Source organism: Aedes albopictus, chromosome 3 (genome assembly GCF_035046485.1).
Source record: "Aedes albopictus strain Foshan chromosome 3, AalbF5, whole genome shotgun sequence".
Classification (NCBI taxonomy): Eukaryota; Metazoa; Arthropoda; class Insecta; order Diptera; family Culicidae; genus Aedes; species Aedes albopictus.
This window is the reverse complement of record NC_085138.1, coordinates 72,522,094-72,542,348: the sequence shown is the minus strand read 5'-3', so window position 1 is coordinate 72,542,348 and position 20,255 is coordinate 72,522,094. Positions and strand designations below refer to the sequence as shown.

The following is a 20,255-nucleotide window of genomic DNA, read 5'->3' as shown; positions in this document are numbered from 1 at the left end:
ACACAAATTTTTTACAACATTTTTTATCGTAAAATCATCTTAAATACATCTTTTCAGCTTTACCTCTATTTAAAAAATATATTCATTAAGTTTAAAAACACGACCATTTTTTAAACCATGTCGTAATTTATGAACGTCACCTAAGGGGAGCGTTTTGTAACTTTTGAATAGTCCATATTGATAATATAAGTCAAAATAACGCATACAAGTTGTAAAATCACAATTTTTTACCGATTTTGGCTACACCCCATTTTGGCAACATAAAATTCACCTCGTGTTGCCAAAATCGGTAAGATACGGTATTCATCAACATGTCACTTGAGTTTTGTTGAAATAGGTTTTTGAAGGCACGAGAAAGGCGCCAGCACCGCTAGGTGGATTAACTAGGGTTTTTTTAAACTCCTGACTTGTAGCGTGACGTTACAATGTTGTAACGTCACGGTACTCATTCCCATTTTAACATACTTTTCCGATGAAAACTATTTTACAAGGAATCCGAATATGCAATCATATCTGAGGGTTTACGGTCGAATGTACAAGTTATAGTGGAAAATCTGACCGAAAAGGCGTCAAAACGTTGTAACGTCACATTAGAATGTTTCATATACATTATCCGTTATATTGATGCAACCCTTCAAATGTCTTATTGTCAAATATCATACAGACCTACGACAACCCTTTCTAACTGATGAAAGTCATTCAAAAACATTGGTTGCCATTTAGATAATTATGCAAACCAAACGTCGATAAAACGGATTGATAGCTCCAACCGAAATCGGCAACAGTTTATATCGCACACAAGCACTGATTCAAATTCCATGTACAATCCAATCCATTCTCGCTTAATCAATTCCAAACCCATAATTGATGGCAATCAGTACAAATCAGATTGCCGTTTCCCCGGCCACTCGAATCCACGTTCCCTCCGATTCTATCCGGCAAGTTTAATTGCCGCATGGCAGAAAAGTTTTCCGTTCAAGCACTCGGCCGTGATTGATTACAGTTTTGCCAGAGACCTACCCCTCTTCGTGTCCAAGGCCTGTACGCCTCGCCCTTGGAAATGAAGAACACAACTCGAAACAGTGTAGTCGTACTGCCGCATTCGACTGTGTGTCTGCTGAACAACTTTTGAAACTGTTTCCCCTCCTTGGGAAATGGTCAACATTCTAGAGGGTTTTCCCTCAATGAATGTCGAGGGGGTCCTTTTTCAGGAAAAGGCAGCTGACAAGGACATTTCCGGGAGGACTTTTCTGTGGAGGGGACTTGAAAGGATGGGCCCCACTAAATGGGTTAGCAACCTGTGTGGTTCCGGACGAGTGGTAATTTGGGTGCGGAACGCAAAGCGTTCCGGAGGCCGTCTCGTCTCGGTCACTTTGATAGTTTGATGACCGGAACCGGAATGATGGGCGTGTAGACGAAGCGGCGACGACGAAGTGAACATCATCAGTTTAAGATTAGATAAACATGCTGGGAAGACGAGTGAACCGACGAAGTGGTTTGCTTACTAATGGAACACGACAGTCGAAAAGTTGCTAACTGGACATGGTAGTCTCTATTTGACTTACCGATTTCATTGGAAGGATTAGACAATTTTTATTTTCCGAGCTAACAAAATCTCATGATCAACCAAAATAGTCAATCAAATTATTTTGGGAAGCTGAAGAGGAGTAACCGACCCGACCACTCTTATCTGCAGACTCTTCCCGATATGGGACATCTCGGAAACGTCACGGTATAAGAAGGAGAAACAAACGTCACCCACGTCATCAGGATAGATGGATGGATGGATGGATGGACACGACAGTCCATTCGAGAACGGTCAAAAGAACATGGTCGATGGCGGCCGTCCGACAGGTAACAACTGTCGTGGAATAAATTATCCGTTCAATTTTCGGACAAAAAGCAGTCACCCGACCGGAAAGGGGCACGTTGCGTTGTTGTTGGGAGGGAGAAAGTGCAGAGAACGATGTGAAAATAAAAGCGTGGATCCCGGAATCAAGAAAAATGAGAGTAACCTTTTCCGTTGGAGGTGGAAAAAAAAGGACCGTCAGCCGAGACCGAGACCGGGGCTGATAAAGAGATAAGACATTAAATTAAACGATTAATTTGCATTTGAGCAAGCGTTACATGTTCGAGTAGAAATGATAAAACACGAGAAATGGAGAAGGAGTGTTTTTTTCTTTTAGAACAAATAGCATTTAGTATGATCATTGCAAGTTGGGATGACAGCGATTAATATAGGTTGTTAACTTCTTCTTTTTAAAGTTATCTTGGAAAATGGGAAATACGGCCGACCTGGTGTTTTGTCAATTTTCATCCGATTTTTTTAAGTCGCCCTCAATCGATCATAAATTGGTGCTAATTTATTATACTGAAGTGGCCATGTAATGTCCGGAACCATTCCGGATATATTCCGGGTTGTACTGGGGTCAGCGGAGGTACGGGCCCATATAGCCGAGGCGGTAAACGCACGGGTATTCAGCATGACCATGCTGAGGGTGACGGGTTCGATTCCCGGTCGGTCCAGGATCTTTTCGTAAAGGAAATTTCCTTGACATCCTTGGGCATAGAGTATCTTCGTGCCTGCCACACGATATACGCATGCAAAATGGTCATTGGCAGAGGAAGCTCTCAGTTAATAACTGTGGAAGTGCTCATAGAACACTAATCTGAGAAGCAGGCTTTGTCCCAATGAGGACATTACGCCAAGAAGAGAGAGAGAGACATCATAGAGCTATGATAGAAGGCCTGAAACTATGTGTGCAATTTAACAGACAATCGCTTGCTGTCCGAACTCGCTTACGCTCGTCGGACTTTAAAAAGGGATAACATCTCTGGTCGCATTCTTCCGGGCAAATTCTTGGATCTGTGGATTGTCTAGAACCGAATCGCCGCAGTTACGGCGCGACGGATTTCGGAAACTTCGGCGGCCTTCTGCCGCCTCAGTTCCTTAATCCTCTATGCGGCTTCGCCGCATGGCTTGGACGATACTCTTAGCTAGAATTACATTCAAGTTAATTGCGCATTGTTTCGTACTTATTGCTAAATTTTCAATTGCTTTTTTGGTGTTTATATATTGGGAATTTTTTAAATATTTATGGAAAAATCAAATTTATTTATGGAAAATTTAAACTTTTTTGGAAAAAAAATTATTTATTTATTGTAATTATTGAATTATACGTGGGAATTTCGACATTTTTTATTGTTCGAAAATCAATTATTTATGGGAAATTTTGATTTATTTATGCACTTTTTGATTTGTTTATGGGAATTTTGTAATTCATTATTGCTCCCACCCCTACTTCTTTATTGGATCTTTCCGATTTTGTTATGGAAAATGATCACTTTTTTATGAGTCGTTTATATTTTAGTCGTAAAATTTTGCCTCTCGTAAGCAGAGTTCATTGTAAACAAAGCTAGTTAGGTTCTCTTGTGCTATTTTTATGCCGTTAAACAGTTATTGAAAGACCCTCCTAGGAAAACCATGTGGAGGAATTACCCTCTGGAAGACAGTTTTATCACAGGGCTGGAAGTCTTTCTTTTGACGGGACGTATTGCCCCGGTTGTTGAAACGGAACAATTTGTAACGTTTTTGCAACACTTGCAACACTTACTGACTTGAAGAACACAATTTACAATGCACAATAGGTAGAAAAAGGTGCTAGTTTTACAGATATTCCCGTTTCTGCAGTGTTTACCCTACATCTACTACATGCTAGAGACGGAACCGAACACGACAGGATTTGTCCAGCAAGTAACGGCACGACAGACGGGGATGCCTTCAAGGTAGTGGAAAAAGTAGATTGTATTTTTACTGGTATGTACAAGTTTTATTGTTATCATGTTATTATTATTATTATTATTATTATTATTGTTTATTTCATCCGACTGATGTGTCTTAATGAATAAGTTCTTACAACTAGTTAAACACAAAACGTGAAAGTCTACTCTTAAAATTATTTGTCGTTACATTAAAGTCATACAAGTGCACCACATGGTTAAAACATTCCATCATTGCTCGAATTGGTTCTTGGGAAGTATAATCCCACCGTCTAAAAGGCAGCCTAAAGAATTCGGGTCGGCGAGTAGCATAGCCAGGAACATTGATGTTAACTAGCACCAGCAAGTTTGGCGCATCAATTTCAGCAGCAAGTAATTTAGCTATGAAGATAGCCTTGGCTCTTTTTCTTCTTTGCGTCAACGTATCCAGCCCAATTAGTTGACATCGACTCTCATACGGTGGCAGATTCTGCGGATCATTCCACGGCAAGTTACGCAGTGCAAATCTCACGAATCTCTTCTGAACAGACTCAATTCGAGAGGCCACAGTGCTGTGATAGGGATCCCATACTATCGACGCGGTTTCTAGAAGAGGCCGAACGAGACTTACGTACAGAGATTTGAGCGTGTACGGATCTCTGAACTCCTTATTCAGTTTGCTGACAAACCCAAGTTGACGGCGAGCCTTATCGATGATCTCTTCGTGGTGATTTCTGAACGAGAGAGCTGAGTCGAGAGTTACACCTAAGTCCCGGATCGTTTCAGTTCTTTGTACCAGTTCGCCTCCAATCGTGTACTCGAAAAATAACGGATTCATTTTATGGTGGTAGCTTATGACGAAGCATTTGGGGATGCTGAGTTCCATCTTATTTGCTTGGCACCAAGTTGCAAACATCTCAAGCAAAGTTTGGAGTCTGCGACAATCTTCAACACCGTTGATAACAATGTACAGCTTAAAATCGTCAGCGTAACCCAGACAAAAGCATTCCCCAATATGTAACAAGGCATCGTTAATGAACAACGAGAACAATAGTGGGCCTAAATTGCTGCCTTGCGGTACACCGGAAGGGTTTTCGAACCAGCGTGAAATAGACGATCCGATTTTCACGGCTAATTTTCTTCCACAGAGGTACGATCGGAGCCATGCAACAAAGCCGGACGAGCATCCCAGTTTATTCAGCTTATCTAGCAGTATGGAGTGATTAACCTTGTCGAATGCTGCCTTAAGATCGGTGTATATGGCGTCTATTTGCCGATCCTGCCCGATGTTGCGCAGACAAAAAGACGCAAATTCGCACAAATTCGTCGAGATACTTCTTCCAGGGAAAAATCCATGCTGGCTTGTGGAAATGTAATGCTTTGTCTGGTAAAACAAATGTTCCGAGACAATGATTTCAAAAAGTTTGGAGCATGCACAAAGCGATGTGATTCCGCGATAACTTCGCACGTCATTTTGCTGCTTTTCTTATGTATCGGGAACATGTACGATGCTTTCCAGCGCGTAGGGAAGGTAGAGTTGCTCAAAGAAAGGTTGAACAAGTATTGGAGAGGTTGGCATAACTGCTGACAGCACCTTTTCAGGACACACGCAGCAATTCCGTCTGGTCCGGGTTGGAAGGAGGATTTTAGTTTTCTCTCAGCTTTCTGAATTTCTTCAGGCGACACCTCGAATGTATTAACGTCCACACTTCCAGCAGGAGTAAGTTCCAGAGCAGCCTCGGTACTGGTGGCATTGCAGGAGTTCGAATCGAACACTGAACTAAAGAACGAAGCGAAAAGTTCGCACTTATCCGATGACGTATTGGCCCTTTTTTGATCCAAATGAAGAGACGACGGCAGTCCAGTCTCTTTACGTTTAGACTTCACGAAGTTCCAGAATCTTTTTGGGTTATGTTTTAGATTACGCTCTGTACGGATGGCATGACGACGATACAATCTGATATTCAAACTGCGATACTGGCAGCTAGCGAACTGGAACGATAACTTATTCATTTCTGTGCGATGCCTACGATAGGTTCTTTTTGCTGCTTTGCAGTTCCTTCTCAGGCGGCGTAATTCAGGATTAGACCAAGGCGGCTTTTTTGGGAGACGTCGCAGTGGAACAAACAAAGTAAAAGCGTTTTGAAGGATACTCGTGAAGTTCTCAACGGCATCGTCGAGGTTCGCACATTCTGTCACAATTGACCAGTCAAGTGCCGACAAGTGCCGGCGCAACCCATCGAAGTCCGTTTTTTTGAAGTCGAATGCATGGGCATCAAACTCGTCAACATATTCTTCAAGCAGAGGTTCACAATTGTTGATGGTACACGAGAAGGGTTGATGGCAGACGTCGATTGGCAAGATGGCAAGATACAACATCTTCAATCGTAAAATCATCCACCAGCTCTTCATTGACGAACAGCAAATCTAACGTGTTTCCAAAGCGATTCTTCATGTAGTTCAGTTGACGCATGTTGTTTGAACTCATTCCGTCAACCAATGCCGTGTTTGATTGTGTCAAGGATGAAGCTGTGACATCCACCGAACAGGAGTGCTCCACGTTTTGCATCCAACGAAGCCCTGACCGGTTCTAGTCACCAAACACTGCAACTGCGTTGTGTCCGAGAGAAGAGATTACAGATTCCATGCTGGCGATATGACGATTTGTTGTTTGTACATCCGACGCTTTGTCTGGTGGGATATACACTGCTCCAATAGCAATAGAACGTTGCGCCATGGTCAAAGACACCCAAACATGCTCAATGCTGTTTTCATTGCTCGGAATCAAACTGGACGGAATGATGTTCTTCACAGCAATAAGAGTACCACCGGACCGTTTCTTGGTGCTTGTCAGCGCATTGCGATCACCACGAAAAACAGCGTAGTCGTTACTGAACAGCATACCCGACGGAATCACTTCGTCTAACCACGTTTCAGTCAACACGATTACATCGTAAAGCGAGGCAGTCACTGAGGCATAAAAATCCTGAATCTTTGTCCTCAGCCCTCTAACATTCTGGTAATATACCTACCGAGATTCCAGAGCCTAGTTCGTCCTGATGGCTGATCGTTCGTGTTGTTTGCGGTGTTTCGTCATCGTCAGCTTGTGGGATACGTTGCATTTCTTCCAGCGAAAGTTGTCTAGAAACAATTGACGCATCAGAGGTCGTCGACTGAATATTTAAATTCAACTTGCCTTGAGGTACGTGTTGGAAGACCCTTTCGCCACTCCCACACGCAGGCCCGGGACGACTGCTGAACGCTGGCTGGAATGGCGCGACTGTGGTGGGGGGCTCCAGGGCTTCCATAATGCCAACTTCGGTGCGTCCCAGTGATGAGTCGATGTACGTTGACAGTTCAAGTGAAGAAGGTGGACATTGGCTGGAAACGACGAGTGGATCAGGAGCAATCGAGTAAGCAAAATCATCGTACTTGCCTGCAATACCGATTTGGAACATGTTAGCGTTTCCAGAAAATATACTGCATTTAGTTCACCACTGGACTGCGCACTATGTCTTCATAAGTGCGAAAACGTAAATAAGAGTGCACGGTTACATCAAATCAAGTTGATGTCTTCGGCGCACTATTTCTTCAATCTATGCTGAATAAGTGCTCTGAAGACACCGAGTTGATTTGATGCCATCGCGCAATTTTATTCGCGTTTTCGCACTCATGTCCAGGATCTTTTCGTAAAGGAAATTTCCTTGACTTCCTTGGGCATAGAGTATCTTCGTGCCTGCCACACGATATACACATGCAAAATGGTCATTGGCAGAGGAAGCTCTCAGTTAAAAACTGTGGAAGTGCTCATTGAACACTAAGCTGAGAAGCAGGCTTTGTCCAAGTGAGGACGTTACGCCAAGAAGAGGAGAGAGGAGAGCACTCATGAAAACTTGTGCGATAGTCCAGTGGTGAACTAAATGCGCTATACAAAAGTAATGTTCATACTTAGCGTGGTGATCTTCTCCAGAAAAAAAAATCAATGTAGGGTGCCTGTACCAATTATGGCACTACCTAAGGAAAACTATTTGTACAAAAATAACGAGAAGACCAACGAATGTCAACAATATGTTAAAAGATAGCGTAGTTTCCATACTTAACAGGAAAAATATAGAAACGGAGCCAAAACTTCTTTTAGTATTTATTATAGCGTGTGCCAATAATAGGAACCCTGTACCAGTTATGGCTACATTTTTTAACTTCGGTTCCTTTTCGCACTATTTGCATGCATTCCTTATGGGATTAGCCATAACTGGTACACTATGGCGATATTAGGTGCAAGAAAGCCGAAATTTTAAGGAAAATGATTTGTTTCTACCATAATTTGAGCAAAATGTGGAATTTAAATGAGGGCAACCACCTTTTGTGAACGTCATCTGTTGTTTACATTTTTGTTATTGTTGATTTACATCGATAAAGGGTGAAAATCAACTGTGACGAATAATTGGTACTATAGCCATAATTGGTACACTTACCCTATTTGTTGCGCGATGTGGGGGAAAATGGCGAAAGTCAAATTAATGAGAGTAGATATAAGCAAGCACAGAAACAACAAATGGAATTTTTTTACGACATCGTGTTTATGATATTGTCAATTTTAAGAATCGATCGAACCGCTTCCGAGGCCAACGTAATCGACGTAATGCGGTTGCACCACATTCTCCGCCAAAATATCGGTGATGGCTCCCTTGTGCACGTTGATTCCGGCATTCTTTTCACCTTGAGCGTAACGGTTGCGCAGCTCTGTAACGGTCGCGATCGAACTCAGATCGGCGTTTTCGGCCAGGGTCGAGGGAATAACTTCCAGGATGTTGGCGAAAGCCCGGAAACAGTAAGCATCAACGCTTTCCAGTGTCTGAGCGTACAACAATCGAAACGGTTCTGCCCATATTCTGGATTTCGGTGACCTTGACAAACTTGCTGGATCCACTGGAAACCTCCTCAACCAGATCAGCGTTAACCAAATGTTCCGACAGGAAATGATCCAACGAATCAATGGGTCTGCAGTTCAGCGTTTTGTGGACAAACTCGATATCTTCACGTTCCACGTCCTTCACGACCATCACCTTGATCTTGTCCAGGAAGTGCAGGGCCAGATCCGAAACGGCGTCACGAAGGATCGTTTTCTGAACCAACAGCACATTGCATCCGGCCTTCTTGATCTGCTTCACGATGTTTAAAATGTAGGCACGTTCCTCCTTCAGCACGCGATCAATGGCGGCATAATCCGAAACGACAACGCTGTGGTCCATGTCGGTCTTAGGTGTTGAGATACAGAATTGGATCAGACCGATCTTGGCCTTTTCGTACGCTTCAGTCCATTGACACCACACGATCACTGAGTAAACACCACCCCATCAACCAGCTCCGTATCGTCGATGGTTCCTCCCAAGCTGCGAATGATCTTAACGTTCTTCAGATCGCATCCGCTCTCGTATTGAGATTTGGCGACCTTCAGAACTGCATCCACGGCGATCGGAGCCAACTGGCTGCTGTGCTGCGAAACGGCCTTTGAGTTCAGCGACGTTGAAGCACTCTTGATCAGCGATTCGCGATTGGTCAGGATTTCAACCGCTTTGGTCGAACATTTCTGGAACACGTCCGAAATGGCCGTCGGGTGGATTCCCATCCTCAGCAGCTTTTCCACGGAATCCAGCAGAGCTCCAACTACGACCACAACCGATCTGGTGCCATCTCCCGCTTCGACGCCCTGTGCCCGGGAAAGTTCGACCAACATCTTGGCTACCGGATGGATCACGTTCATTTGCTTGAGGATGGTGGCACCATCGTTGGTAACTGTGACCTCCCGGTTGCCGGCTTGAATCATTTTGTCCATACCACGGGGACCCAAGCTGATACAAATCGCATTGGAGACGGCCTTGGCTGCGTTGATGTTGCTCTGGCGGATGTCAGCCGGTTTGCTTTTGTCCTCGTAGGCCTGGCCCTGGAGCTTCCCGGCGCGCATTGCTGGTTTCACGACCATTTTTACGGCTCAAATATGTGACAAAATATTTCACTCAATCTCATAGTTTCAGTAAAAACAGGAATATTCACTGCAGTTAAGCCATCAAATTAAACGTAAGCAACAATTTATGAAAAGATCATTATTTAAAACAAATGTATAACTACTACCTATAACAAGTAAAAATTGTGGCGTGGAAGAAACCACGTCCAAACCATAATGGACAGCAAGGATGAACTATCCAAAAATCTGTACAGCTCCAACAGGGACAAAGCATGCTTCCCAGCTTAATTTTCTGCGAGCACTTCCACAGCACAATATCGTGTGGTAGCTACTCGCACGTTTCACGTTTCGGTTACATAGACCATTATTTCATGCGATAGATGTCGAATCAATGTTGTAGAATTTTAACCTTCCTTAACTCGCGTGGTTGACTACCTGCGTCAGCACCACGCTAATGCTGAGTACAAAAAGCGAGATTTTTTCATCGTGTTGTACAAAATACAACAGCGCGATCGCTCAAGGGTTAACTCAATCATTTAACCTTTAACCATTTTTCTCTTCAACGCAATGCACAATGGGTCCAGAGCCGTATTTACGAAGACAAAAATGTTTGTGCCTAAAACATAAGTTTTAGATACATGGTGTCTTTGGGAAACTTTCTTCTTATTTTTCGACCTTTTTTCTCATTATTGTGAAATTAGGGTGATCCCTTTAGCTTCGCTGATCCAAACATCTGCTTTTTAATAGTTTTATGTACGTTCACAAAATGTTCTACAAAGTTGTAAAAGAACTTATTTAGAGCAAGTTTGCCGAAGAAACCATTATTCTATCTCTTATGGTTCCTAACTTATAATTTTTTAACAGATTCATGTTAGGGTGATCCATAAATTTCAGTTTTCCTGAAATAACTTTTAATTCGTTCGTTTCTCGTAAATACTTTGTTCCGAGCACTTTTAGAACTATCAACGACGCATATTTTTTCCAAAAAGCTCAAAGTTCTAACTCTCATAGTTAAGAAGATATTAGCATTTTTCATCGAAAAATCACTTTTTTTCAAAATATCATATTTCAAAGAGGAGCAAATGGATTTTCAATCACCCGGTTGCATTGGAAAGATCGTACTCTGTTCTATTTATGGTGAAAACACTGTAGGTATTTTTTTTGTTTAAAGCTTTTTATTGAATTTTGAAAATACGATTTTTTTCATGGAAAAGCAGTTCTAACTTTGAAAATCGATGAGATACAAACTTGGCGTCTTCGACAAAATTGTGAGTTTTTGGCTGCTACAAAAGTGCCCCGAACAAAGTATTGCGAAAAAATCAACACATAAAATTATATTGAGTAAAAACAGATTTTCATATGAAAAATGACACATTTCAAGCAAATTCAACTCGTCTTTGTTAGATAGATCAAAGTAGCTTGGTAAATGGTTATCCATTTCATAGTAGAACCAATGTTTATTTATACTGTCATCACCATTTAGGCACAATGTTGATAAGATATTGTAAATCATGTAACTTTGATAGGCTTTTACGTTAACCTAAACATATACTAGTGATTGACATTTTCACTATCCATACATTGAAGTGATGAAATTGAAATTAAATTGATGGAAATCAGCTCAAAATCAAATTTTAAGTTGAGTTCATTGACGAATTATGGATTATAAGCAAATTTAAATATTTTCGACATGGTTACTTCGATCTATCTAACAAAGACTAGTCGAGTTTGCTGAAATTGTTCCGCTTTCCATATGAAAATCTGTTTTTACTCAATATAATTTTATGTGTTGATTTTTTTGCAATACTTTGTTCTGGGCACTTCTATAGCAGCCAAAAACTCACAATTTTGTCGAAGACGCCAAGTTTGTATCTCATCGATTTTCAAAGTTACAACTGCTTTTCCATGAAAAAAATCGTATTTTCAAAATTCAATAAAAAGCTTTTAACAAAAAAGGTATCTACAGTTTTTTCACCATAAATAGAACAGAGTACGATCTTTCCAATGCAACCGGGTGATTGGAAATCCATTTGCTCCTTTTTGAGATATGACATTTTGAAAAAAAAGTGATTTTTCGAAGAAAAATGCCAATATCTTCTTAACTATGAGAGTTAGAACTTTGAGCTCTTTGGAAAAAATATGCGTCGTTGATAGTTCTAAAAGTGCTCTGAACAAAGTATTTACGAGAAACGAACGAATTAAAAGTTATTTCAGGAAAACTGAAATTCATGGATCACCCTAACATGAATCTTTTAAAAAAATATAAGTTAGGAACCATAAGAGATAGAATAACGGTTTCTTCGGCAAACTTGCTCTAAATAAGTTCTTTTACAACTTTGTAGAACATTTTGTGAACGTACATAAAACTATTAAAAAGCAGATATTTGGATCCGCGAAACTAGAGGGACCACCCTAATTTCACAATAATGAGAAAAAAGGTCGAAAAATAAGAAGAAAGTTTCCCAAAGACACCATGTATCTTAAACTTATGTTTTAGGCACAAACATTTTTGTCTTCGTAAACACGGCTCTGGACCCATTGTGCAATGCAATGATGGCAACGGCCGCCTAATCAAACAGAAGTGGTGTAGCCCATGTCTGACCGGTCACGTGATGTACTTTTTTCTCTCTGTTCATAGTTAGGTAGGTAGGGTACTTACAGAAAACGTTCAGCTTGATCGAGGTCTCCTTCGTCCCCCGCTTGACCAGCTCGTTGACGGCCCGACAGGTGAGGGTTCGCCCGTGGTCATCCCTCGTCGGCGTGAAGCTCAGCAGCGAAGTGGTACTGTTACCGTTCTCGGACGTCTGGAAGGGGAAAATTGTGGAAAAAAAAAACAAACTTTAAGACATATCGATAAATCATGGCTTCGGAATTAACTGGAAAAGACTGGAAAGATTGTTCAAACAGCTTCAAGGGGAATGAATGACCGATAATTTCTAAAGTATATTAGGTGGATTATTCCGGATTTCCACCACCGGTTCATCTCGTTTGTTTGCAGTTTGCAAAATGCGGTGAGCAAAGTTCGCCGACTCGAAAGGTTGCTCCGGGCTTGAAGAGTTTGGACCTGGTGGCCACTGGCGTAGTAAGAGGGACGGTTCCAAATGAGCAGAGGTTAGATTGTGTAAAGATTACTGTGAAGCGGCACAGTTCACTAAGTTGCATAACTTGTAGGATGTAGGCGTTATATGATAGCTTGGCACTGTGCTGGGATGAAAATTAGAAGTAAGAAGAAACGGCTTTTTCAATCCATTTCTGCTTCTAGCGATGGCTAAAAACTTAGAGATGAGATGTATATTGCATCAGGTTGCTGTTTATATAGAAGAAAGAGAAAAGTAGATAGAAAGATACAAAGTAGGAGGAAAGAGACGAGCTAGGATGAATCAGAAACGGTAGCAGTCGAAATTTTGACATTATGTGAAGGAAAATCCGAGGATCCCTGCTACGCCACTGTTCCCGTAGGAGTCGAACTTCGCAAAAAGAAGACGAGAAAAGGGTTCATTCGAGTAATTATAATTCTTCAAACGGATAAAGAAGTTATGGGGTCTAAATTGGATTGTTGAAATTGAAAAAAAAAAAATGCCCCGAAGACTGCCAGACAAGCGGAAAAAGGCCAACCCGAAGGTTTATTTGAATTTTAAGTTTGTTTTCTTCGGCGGCTCCCGGGCAGGGTGGGTGCGGCCGACCTTTTTTCTTTCCTCTGCTGGAGGAGTTTATGGATGGGTTCATTTCCTTTCCGAAGGAGAAATTAATTGCGCCTTTTCAGTGGAAGCATCTTAGCCGGTATTTTGAGAAGTGGATCGAGAATTGTCGCTCGTTTAGGGGCCAATTTATCAACGGTAGCACGTGCTGAGTCTAAAGCGAACGCGAGGGGACCAGTTGAATCCGGCTAACAGACTCGGCGATTAGACGCGATTAATTAGCGTAATTTGATTGTGCAATTCGCTGTCAGCTGAAGATGGTCAAGATTAGTATCCCGCCGGAAGGTTGCCATATCTGCCACAGCATACAAAACGGATCTGCTGTAGAATACTCGGTGCAAAATTAGCATAGACAGCTGCGAGCGAGGTACATTGTTCTCGAAAAAGAATGAACGTGCCACATTTTTCCATTTGCATGTTTTACAACGTAATACGCATATCATATCAGTATATGCATAACAAACGGAGAGCGTGATTTGCTGTTCCACGACCCGGAATGGACCGGATGCTTTTATTTCGGTAAAATATTCTAGCCCCGACCTTGGCGGCTGCAGAGCAGAGTGCCTTTCTCTACGCCACGGGTAATGACGAGAAGCCATCCCTGCCCTGTCGTCCAAGGATGGAGAGTGGTGCATTTACATAAACATATGCGAATGGGGTGCCTTTTCAAGACTTTGAGTGGCGGAATGAAAATGGTTATGGACGTTGATATGGTCTCATTTTCATATGATGAGATACGTTTTTCATTTCGCAATGAATGATATGCCGAACTGTGGCTGAATTCCTTTTAAGACCATAAGAATATCAACAAGTATGTCGTTGTTTATGAATAAGAATGTCATATGAATGTTATTCTTCTATGAGCGCGCCTCTAATTTCCAGAAGAGGGTGAAATACACACCGAAACGTAGGACAGTAGATGTAAAAGACGTTTTAGCTGCTTAATATAGACTGAAAGAGCCGTAAAACTAGCGAAATTCTCATCAATTACAGTCGTTAGCAGTCAGTCAAAAGGTTTTTCTTTATTCATAGAGAGAGCTTAAAAGGCAACATGAACAATGTAATGCCTAAAAAGGTTATTGTAGATCATTTTTAAAATGTTAAACCCGAAATTAACGAAAGTTCGGCCATACTGCCACAGCCATTCCATCATTTGAGCATCATTCCCGAGGAACTCCTGGAGCAATTCACGAAGAACTCAGGAAGGAATTCCTAAGAAACTTCGAAAGGAATTCCCGAGGAATCCCAGAGGAATTCCTGGAGGAGATCCAGGGAACTTCTAGAGGAAGTTCCGAGAACTTCTATAAGAATCCTCGAGGAACACCAGAAGAAATTCTCGAGGAACTTCTGCATGAATTCTCGAGATACTCCTGAAGGAATTCCTACAGGACTTTCCAATGACCTCTTTCAAGAATCTTTGAAGCAACTCGTGAGGAGCTGTTGGAGGAATTCACAAGGACCTTCTGGACTCTTAGAGGATTTCTCGGAAGTACTGAAGGGATTCTCGGATAACCCTTGGAGGAATCCCCTAGGTACCCTTGGAGATATTCCCGGGGAACTCCTGAAGGAATTTACGTGGATCTCCTGGATGAATTCCCGAGGTCCTCTTGCAGAAATTCTCAACAATCTCCTGAAGAAATTCCTAAAGAATCCCTGGAGAAATTCCCAAGAATCACTTTAAGGATTTCCCGCACAACTTTCCGAGAAATCGGGAATCAATTCCCGGGGAACAAAAATCAACGGAGATGCCCTGAATGAATGTCAAGGGAATTCTTGTAAGAACTCCCTAGAAACCGCGGGATTAATTCCCGGGAAACTCCTGAAGGAATTCCCGAGGTAAGTCCTGGAGGAGTTCCTGGATAAATTTCCGAGGAACTCATGAATGTAATTCTTAGAAACTTCTGGTAGAATTCAAGAGGAACTCCTGGAGGAATTCCCGAAGAACTACTGGAAGAATTCCCAGGGAAGTCCTGAAGGAATTCCTGGGGATATCCTGAAGGATTTCCCGCAGAACTCCTGTAGAAATTTCCGAGAAACTTTTGAAATAATTCCCGGGGAAATCCTGGAATAATTCCCAGGGAACTCCTGATCGAATGCCGGAGGAATCCATGTAGAAGCTCCCGTAAGATTTCTCGAGGAACTCTTATAGGAATTCTTGTAAGACTTTTTGAGGAACACCTGGGCAAATTCCCGATGAATTTCTGGAGGAATTCCTGAGGAACTTCTGGAGCGATTACCGAGGAACTTCTAGAGGAATTCCCGAATAACTACTGAAGGAATTTCCAGCAAACTCCTGGCGAGGAAATCTTGGAGGAATTCCTGGAAGAATTCCCGCAGAAACTCCGCAGAGGAACTCCTGGAGGAATCCCTGAGGATGCTCCTTCAGAAAATTTCTAGAATCTCTCGATGGAATTCTCGAGGAATTCCTGGATAAATTCACGAAGAATACTAAAGGAATCCCCGAGGAGCTTTTGATGAAGTTTCCGATGAACTTCTCTAGGAATTCTCTAGGAACTTCTCTAGGAACTCCTGCAGGAATCCCCGAGAAATTTCTAGATGGAATTCATTGGATTTTTAGAAGAATTCCTGGAAGACTTCCCGAGCAATTCTTGGAGGAAATCCCGTGGAACTCCTGATGGAATTTACAGATAACTTCTCTAGAAATTCCCTAAGGACACCTAGAGCAACTATCGAAAACATCCTGGAGGAATTCCCGAGCAGCTTCTGGAGGAACTACAAATTAACTCCTGAAGGAATTTACAAGAAACTCGTGGCGGGGAACTCCTAGAGGAATTCCTGGAAGAATTTCCTAGGAATTTCTGGAATAACTTCCTATCAACTCATGGAGGAATTCCCAAGGAACTCCTGGAGGAATTCTCGAGAAACTGGAGACTTTCATTGAGAAAATCTGAATTACTTAAAATGTAACCAATTTTCCCCGTTCTAAAATCGCTGGCAGATGGATCACCTTTTGAAAATTGCTCATCAGACCGCATGATCAGTATTTTATGTATTGAAGAGGAAAACTTTTACAGGAATTTGGAAACGTCCTGGAGGAATTTCTTAAATAAATACTGATTCGCTTCTAAAGCTTTTACAGAAATTCCCGGGAAACTTGTGAATGTATTCGTTGGATGGAATATTCGGTCAGCTTAGGATAATTTTTTAGGAAAACCAGATGACCATGAAAGTCATGGAGGGATCTCACGTAAATGTTGGAGGAATTCCTGGTGAACTTCACAAGGAATTCCTGTGAAACTTCTGAAACTATTCCTGGAGAACCCATCAAGCGATTCCCGGAAAATTACTGGTGAATATTTGTGAAGAAATCCTGGAAGAATTTCCGCGAAACCGCTAAAAGTGTTGCTAAAGGACTACCGGACTACCGGAACCCTTGGAGGGATTTCCGGTGAGCGACTGAAAAAAAAATACGAGCAACCGATGGATGAATGTCCTAGGAACTACCGAGTTGGGACTGCCTAAATATTTTTTTTACCTAAAATGATTCATTGCCTAAATGGATTCAGTTCATTACCTAAATGGATTTAGAGGTTGCGAAGAAGTTTGAGAAAGGCAAGTGATTTGCAGATGCAAAGGGGAGGGGATAAAGGCTTTCAGATGTAAAGGGGGGTGGCCAGATGGATTTCAAGGGAGTTCAAGGGGCAGAGACGTTTCCAGGCGTTTCGGGAGATTTCAGAGGGCTTTTAGGGGGCTTCATATGCTCTCTGGTGAACTTCACGGATTTCAGAAGCATTGCAAAGCGTTTTAAGGCGTTTCAGGGCATTTCAGGAGGTTTCAGAGGTATTTTAGGGGGCTTTAGAGGCTTTCAGGTGCGTTTCACATGGGTTTCATTTGTGTTTCAGAGATGTTTTAAGGCGATCCAGGAGGTTTCAGAGAGGTTTTGTGGGGCTTCAGAAACTCTCAGGTGAGTTTCACGGAGGTTTCATGGGGGATTCAGAGGCATTTCAAAGCATTTCAAGGTGTTGCAGAACGTTTCATGGCATTTCAGGAGGTTTCAGGGTGCCTTCAGAGGGTCGCAGGTGTAAAGCCAAAGGTTTAATAGTGGTTTTAGAGGAGTTTCAAAACGTTTCGAGGCGTTTCAGGGCGTTTTAATACGTTTCAGGGAGTTCAGGAGGTTTAAGGGGCCTTAAGGGGGCTTCAGAGGCATCAGGGGTTTTAGGGGGCTTCAGACGCTCTCAAGCGAATTTCACGGAAGTTTTATAATGGCTTAAGAGGCGTTTCAAAGCGTTTCAAGGCGTTTCATGGCGTTTTAACGCGTTTCAGAGCGTTTCTGAGCATTTCTGGAAGTTTCACAGGAGTTTTTCACGCTCTCATGTGAATTTCACGGAAGTTTTATATGGGTTTAAGAGACGTTTCAAGGCGTTTCATGGCGTCCCAATTCGTTTCAGGAGGGATTCAGGAGGTTTCAGAGGCTCGCAGGTGAATTTCTCGTAGGCTTCATAGGGGTTCCAGAGGCGTTTCATAGCGTTTCAAAGCGTTTCAAGGCGTTTTAGGAGGCTTCACAGGGGCTTTACGGGGCTTCAGAGGCTTTCACACAGGTTTCAAAGGGGTTTCAGAGGCGTTTCGAAGCGATTCGATGCGTTTCAAGGCATTTCAGGAAGTTTTCTGTGAGTTTGAGGGGCCGCAAGCAAATTTCACTGAGGTTAAATGAGGGTTTCAGAGGCGTTACAAAGTGTTACAAGGCGTTTCAAAGCATTTCAGGGAGTTTCAGGGTATTTCAGGAGGTTCCACAGGGGTTTTTTAGGGAGGAGGTCTTCAGAGGCTCTTAGATGAATTTCACGAAAGGTTTTTAGGGGTTCAAGAGGCGTTTCAAAGCTTTTAAAGTCGTTTCAGAGCGTTTTATCGTTTAGTCCTCGTAGATTCGATGGCCTATACTGCCCCCACTCGCATAACAGTCCCATATGAATAGGAAACCCAGCAAAAATGGGACTGTTATGCGAGTGGGGGCAGTATACTCAAGGGAGTTCTTGGAGACCCTTAAAGATTCTTCGAACTCAAAATTTGATAGATCATAGTTACCTGAGGTTGTGTGAGTATGAACCTTAACCGTAAATCTCTTAGAGACAACCAAATACGTTAATTGATCCGATGACCCACACTCAAGGAAGTTGAGATCTTAAAAACTGACAACGAACTCACCATTTGACAGCACATAGTTGCATGAGACTATGCAAGCTTAAATTTCATTCATAATACTCCAATAGATCACTGATTACGCCTGTAAATCAGATGGCCTTAATTCTAGAAAATTCTCGGATATGCTATACAATCATAGAACCCACCTCTTGATATAACATAGATGCCTGGGGCTGTGTGAGTATAAACCTCATTCTTAATGCTCTTAGATACAACTAGTAGCCCTCGTAAATTCGATGGCCTACACTCAAGGAAGACCTGGAAAACCTGAAAGAATCATTGGTAGATCCGATGACCTATACGAAAGGAAGTTCTTAGAGATCCTCAAACTGACAACGATCTCACCACTTGGCAACACATAGCAACATGAGGCTGTGCAAGCATAAGTTTCTTTCATAATGCTCCAATAGATCACTGAGTACGCTTGTAGATTAGATGGCCTAAACTCCAGGGAGTTCTCGGGTACTCTTAAACTTGAAACTCTTAAACACTCCGTTAACGTCCTTTAACTTTTAATTCTGCTTTTTTCCCGTAAACCAACTTTATCTGTAATCTTGAATACTGCAACTGCTCTGAACACAATCTAATTCCATTTAGGTAACGTTACCTAAATGGAGGGACCTAAATGACAATTAAGTAAATTCATTAAGTTAAGTTAATTTGACAATTAAGTTGACTTTAATATGAAAACAGCTACTTTGGAACGGTGAATACAAGTAGCCGGTAAACCCATAATAGCATTCAGCAACTGATAACTTTTTTTAATTTTTTTTTGTTATTTTGTTTTGGTTGCGTGCGACTTGACGTTTAGCAACATAAAATACCGCAACATAAAATATCACCCAGCACTATGTTGGCCGGGTTGCCAACCACAACTTTTCGGGTTTATATTACGAAACAAACTTGATATACGCTTTACACATCACGTTCCGTTCTTAATATAGGATGACAACTGATTTGTATGCACAGAAAAAAAGATTCATGTAAAATTCAGCGAAAAATCATGCACATAAAGGGCATGCTAGAGTTAGTGCACTTTTACATGAGATATAATGTAAAATTACGTTACGTTCGTGTAAATTTCCGCTAATTGTCGTGTAATCAGTTGATGTCCATGATGGTTTACGCGACAGTTGGCGGAAATTTACACGAAGGTAATGTAATTTTACATTATATCTCATGTAAAAGTGCACTAATTCTAGCATTCCCTTTATGGGCATGATTTCTCGCTGAATTTTAATTTCATTTTTTTTCTGTGTGGGATATCAAGCAATATAGAATTTGATATAGCCCCTATATAAAGAACCGCTCTATATTACTTGATATAGGGCGCAGTTTGAACATAGACGAATTTCGCACCAACTCGTCTTCGGGGTTGGCAGCACCCCCTCAGAATGTTATGAAATTTTGTAGGTTTCAAGACTTTACCTTTTCAAGCAACTTTGCGTATTTTGTTTTTTCAAAATTAACCTAGACTAACATTTAAAAAGAGTCAAAGTTCTTTAACCGTTTTTTTTTTCACAAAAAATAACTCGAATATGATAAGATGTACAAAAAAGTGATGTATGGGTGACATTTAGAAAATTGTCCAAGCTTTCATGAAAAAATATTTTAAAAATTCTAAATACATTTTTTCACGCTAAAAAATATATTTTTAAAATTAAAAGTCAATTTAC

The 20,255-nt window shown here is 41.7% G+C and overlaps 1 protein-coding gene and 1 pseudogene across 2 annotated transcripts in view; both read right to left on the bottom strand.

The window, feature by feature from the left end:
* Positions 1 to 20,255, bottom strand: part of LOC109399785 (synaptogenesis protein syg-1) — a 611,559-nt gene that overhangs the window by 564,521 nt on the left and 26,783 nt on the right. For both annotated transcript variants that reach the window (XM_062860224.1, XM_062860225.1), the window contains exon 3: positions 12,384 to 12,528. In XM_062860224.1, coding sequence (XP_062716208.1) covers positions 12,384 to 12,528 — 145 coding nt within the window. The remainder of the gene's footprint in view (positions 1 to 12,383; positions 12,529 to 20,255) is intronic.
* LOC134284245 (T-complex protein 1 subunit delta-like) lies at positions 8,326 to 9,742 on the bottom strand (annotated as a pseudogene).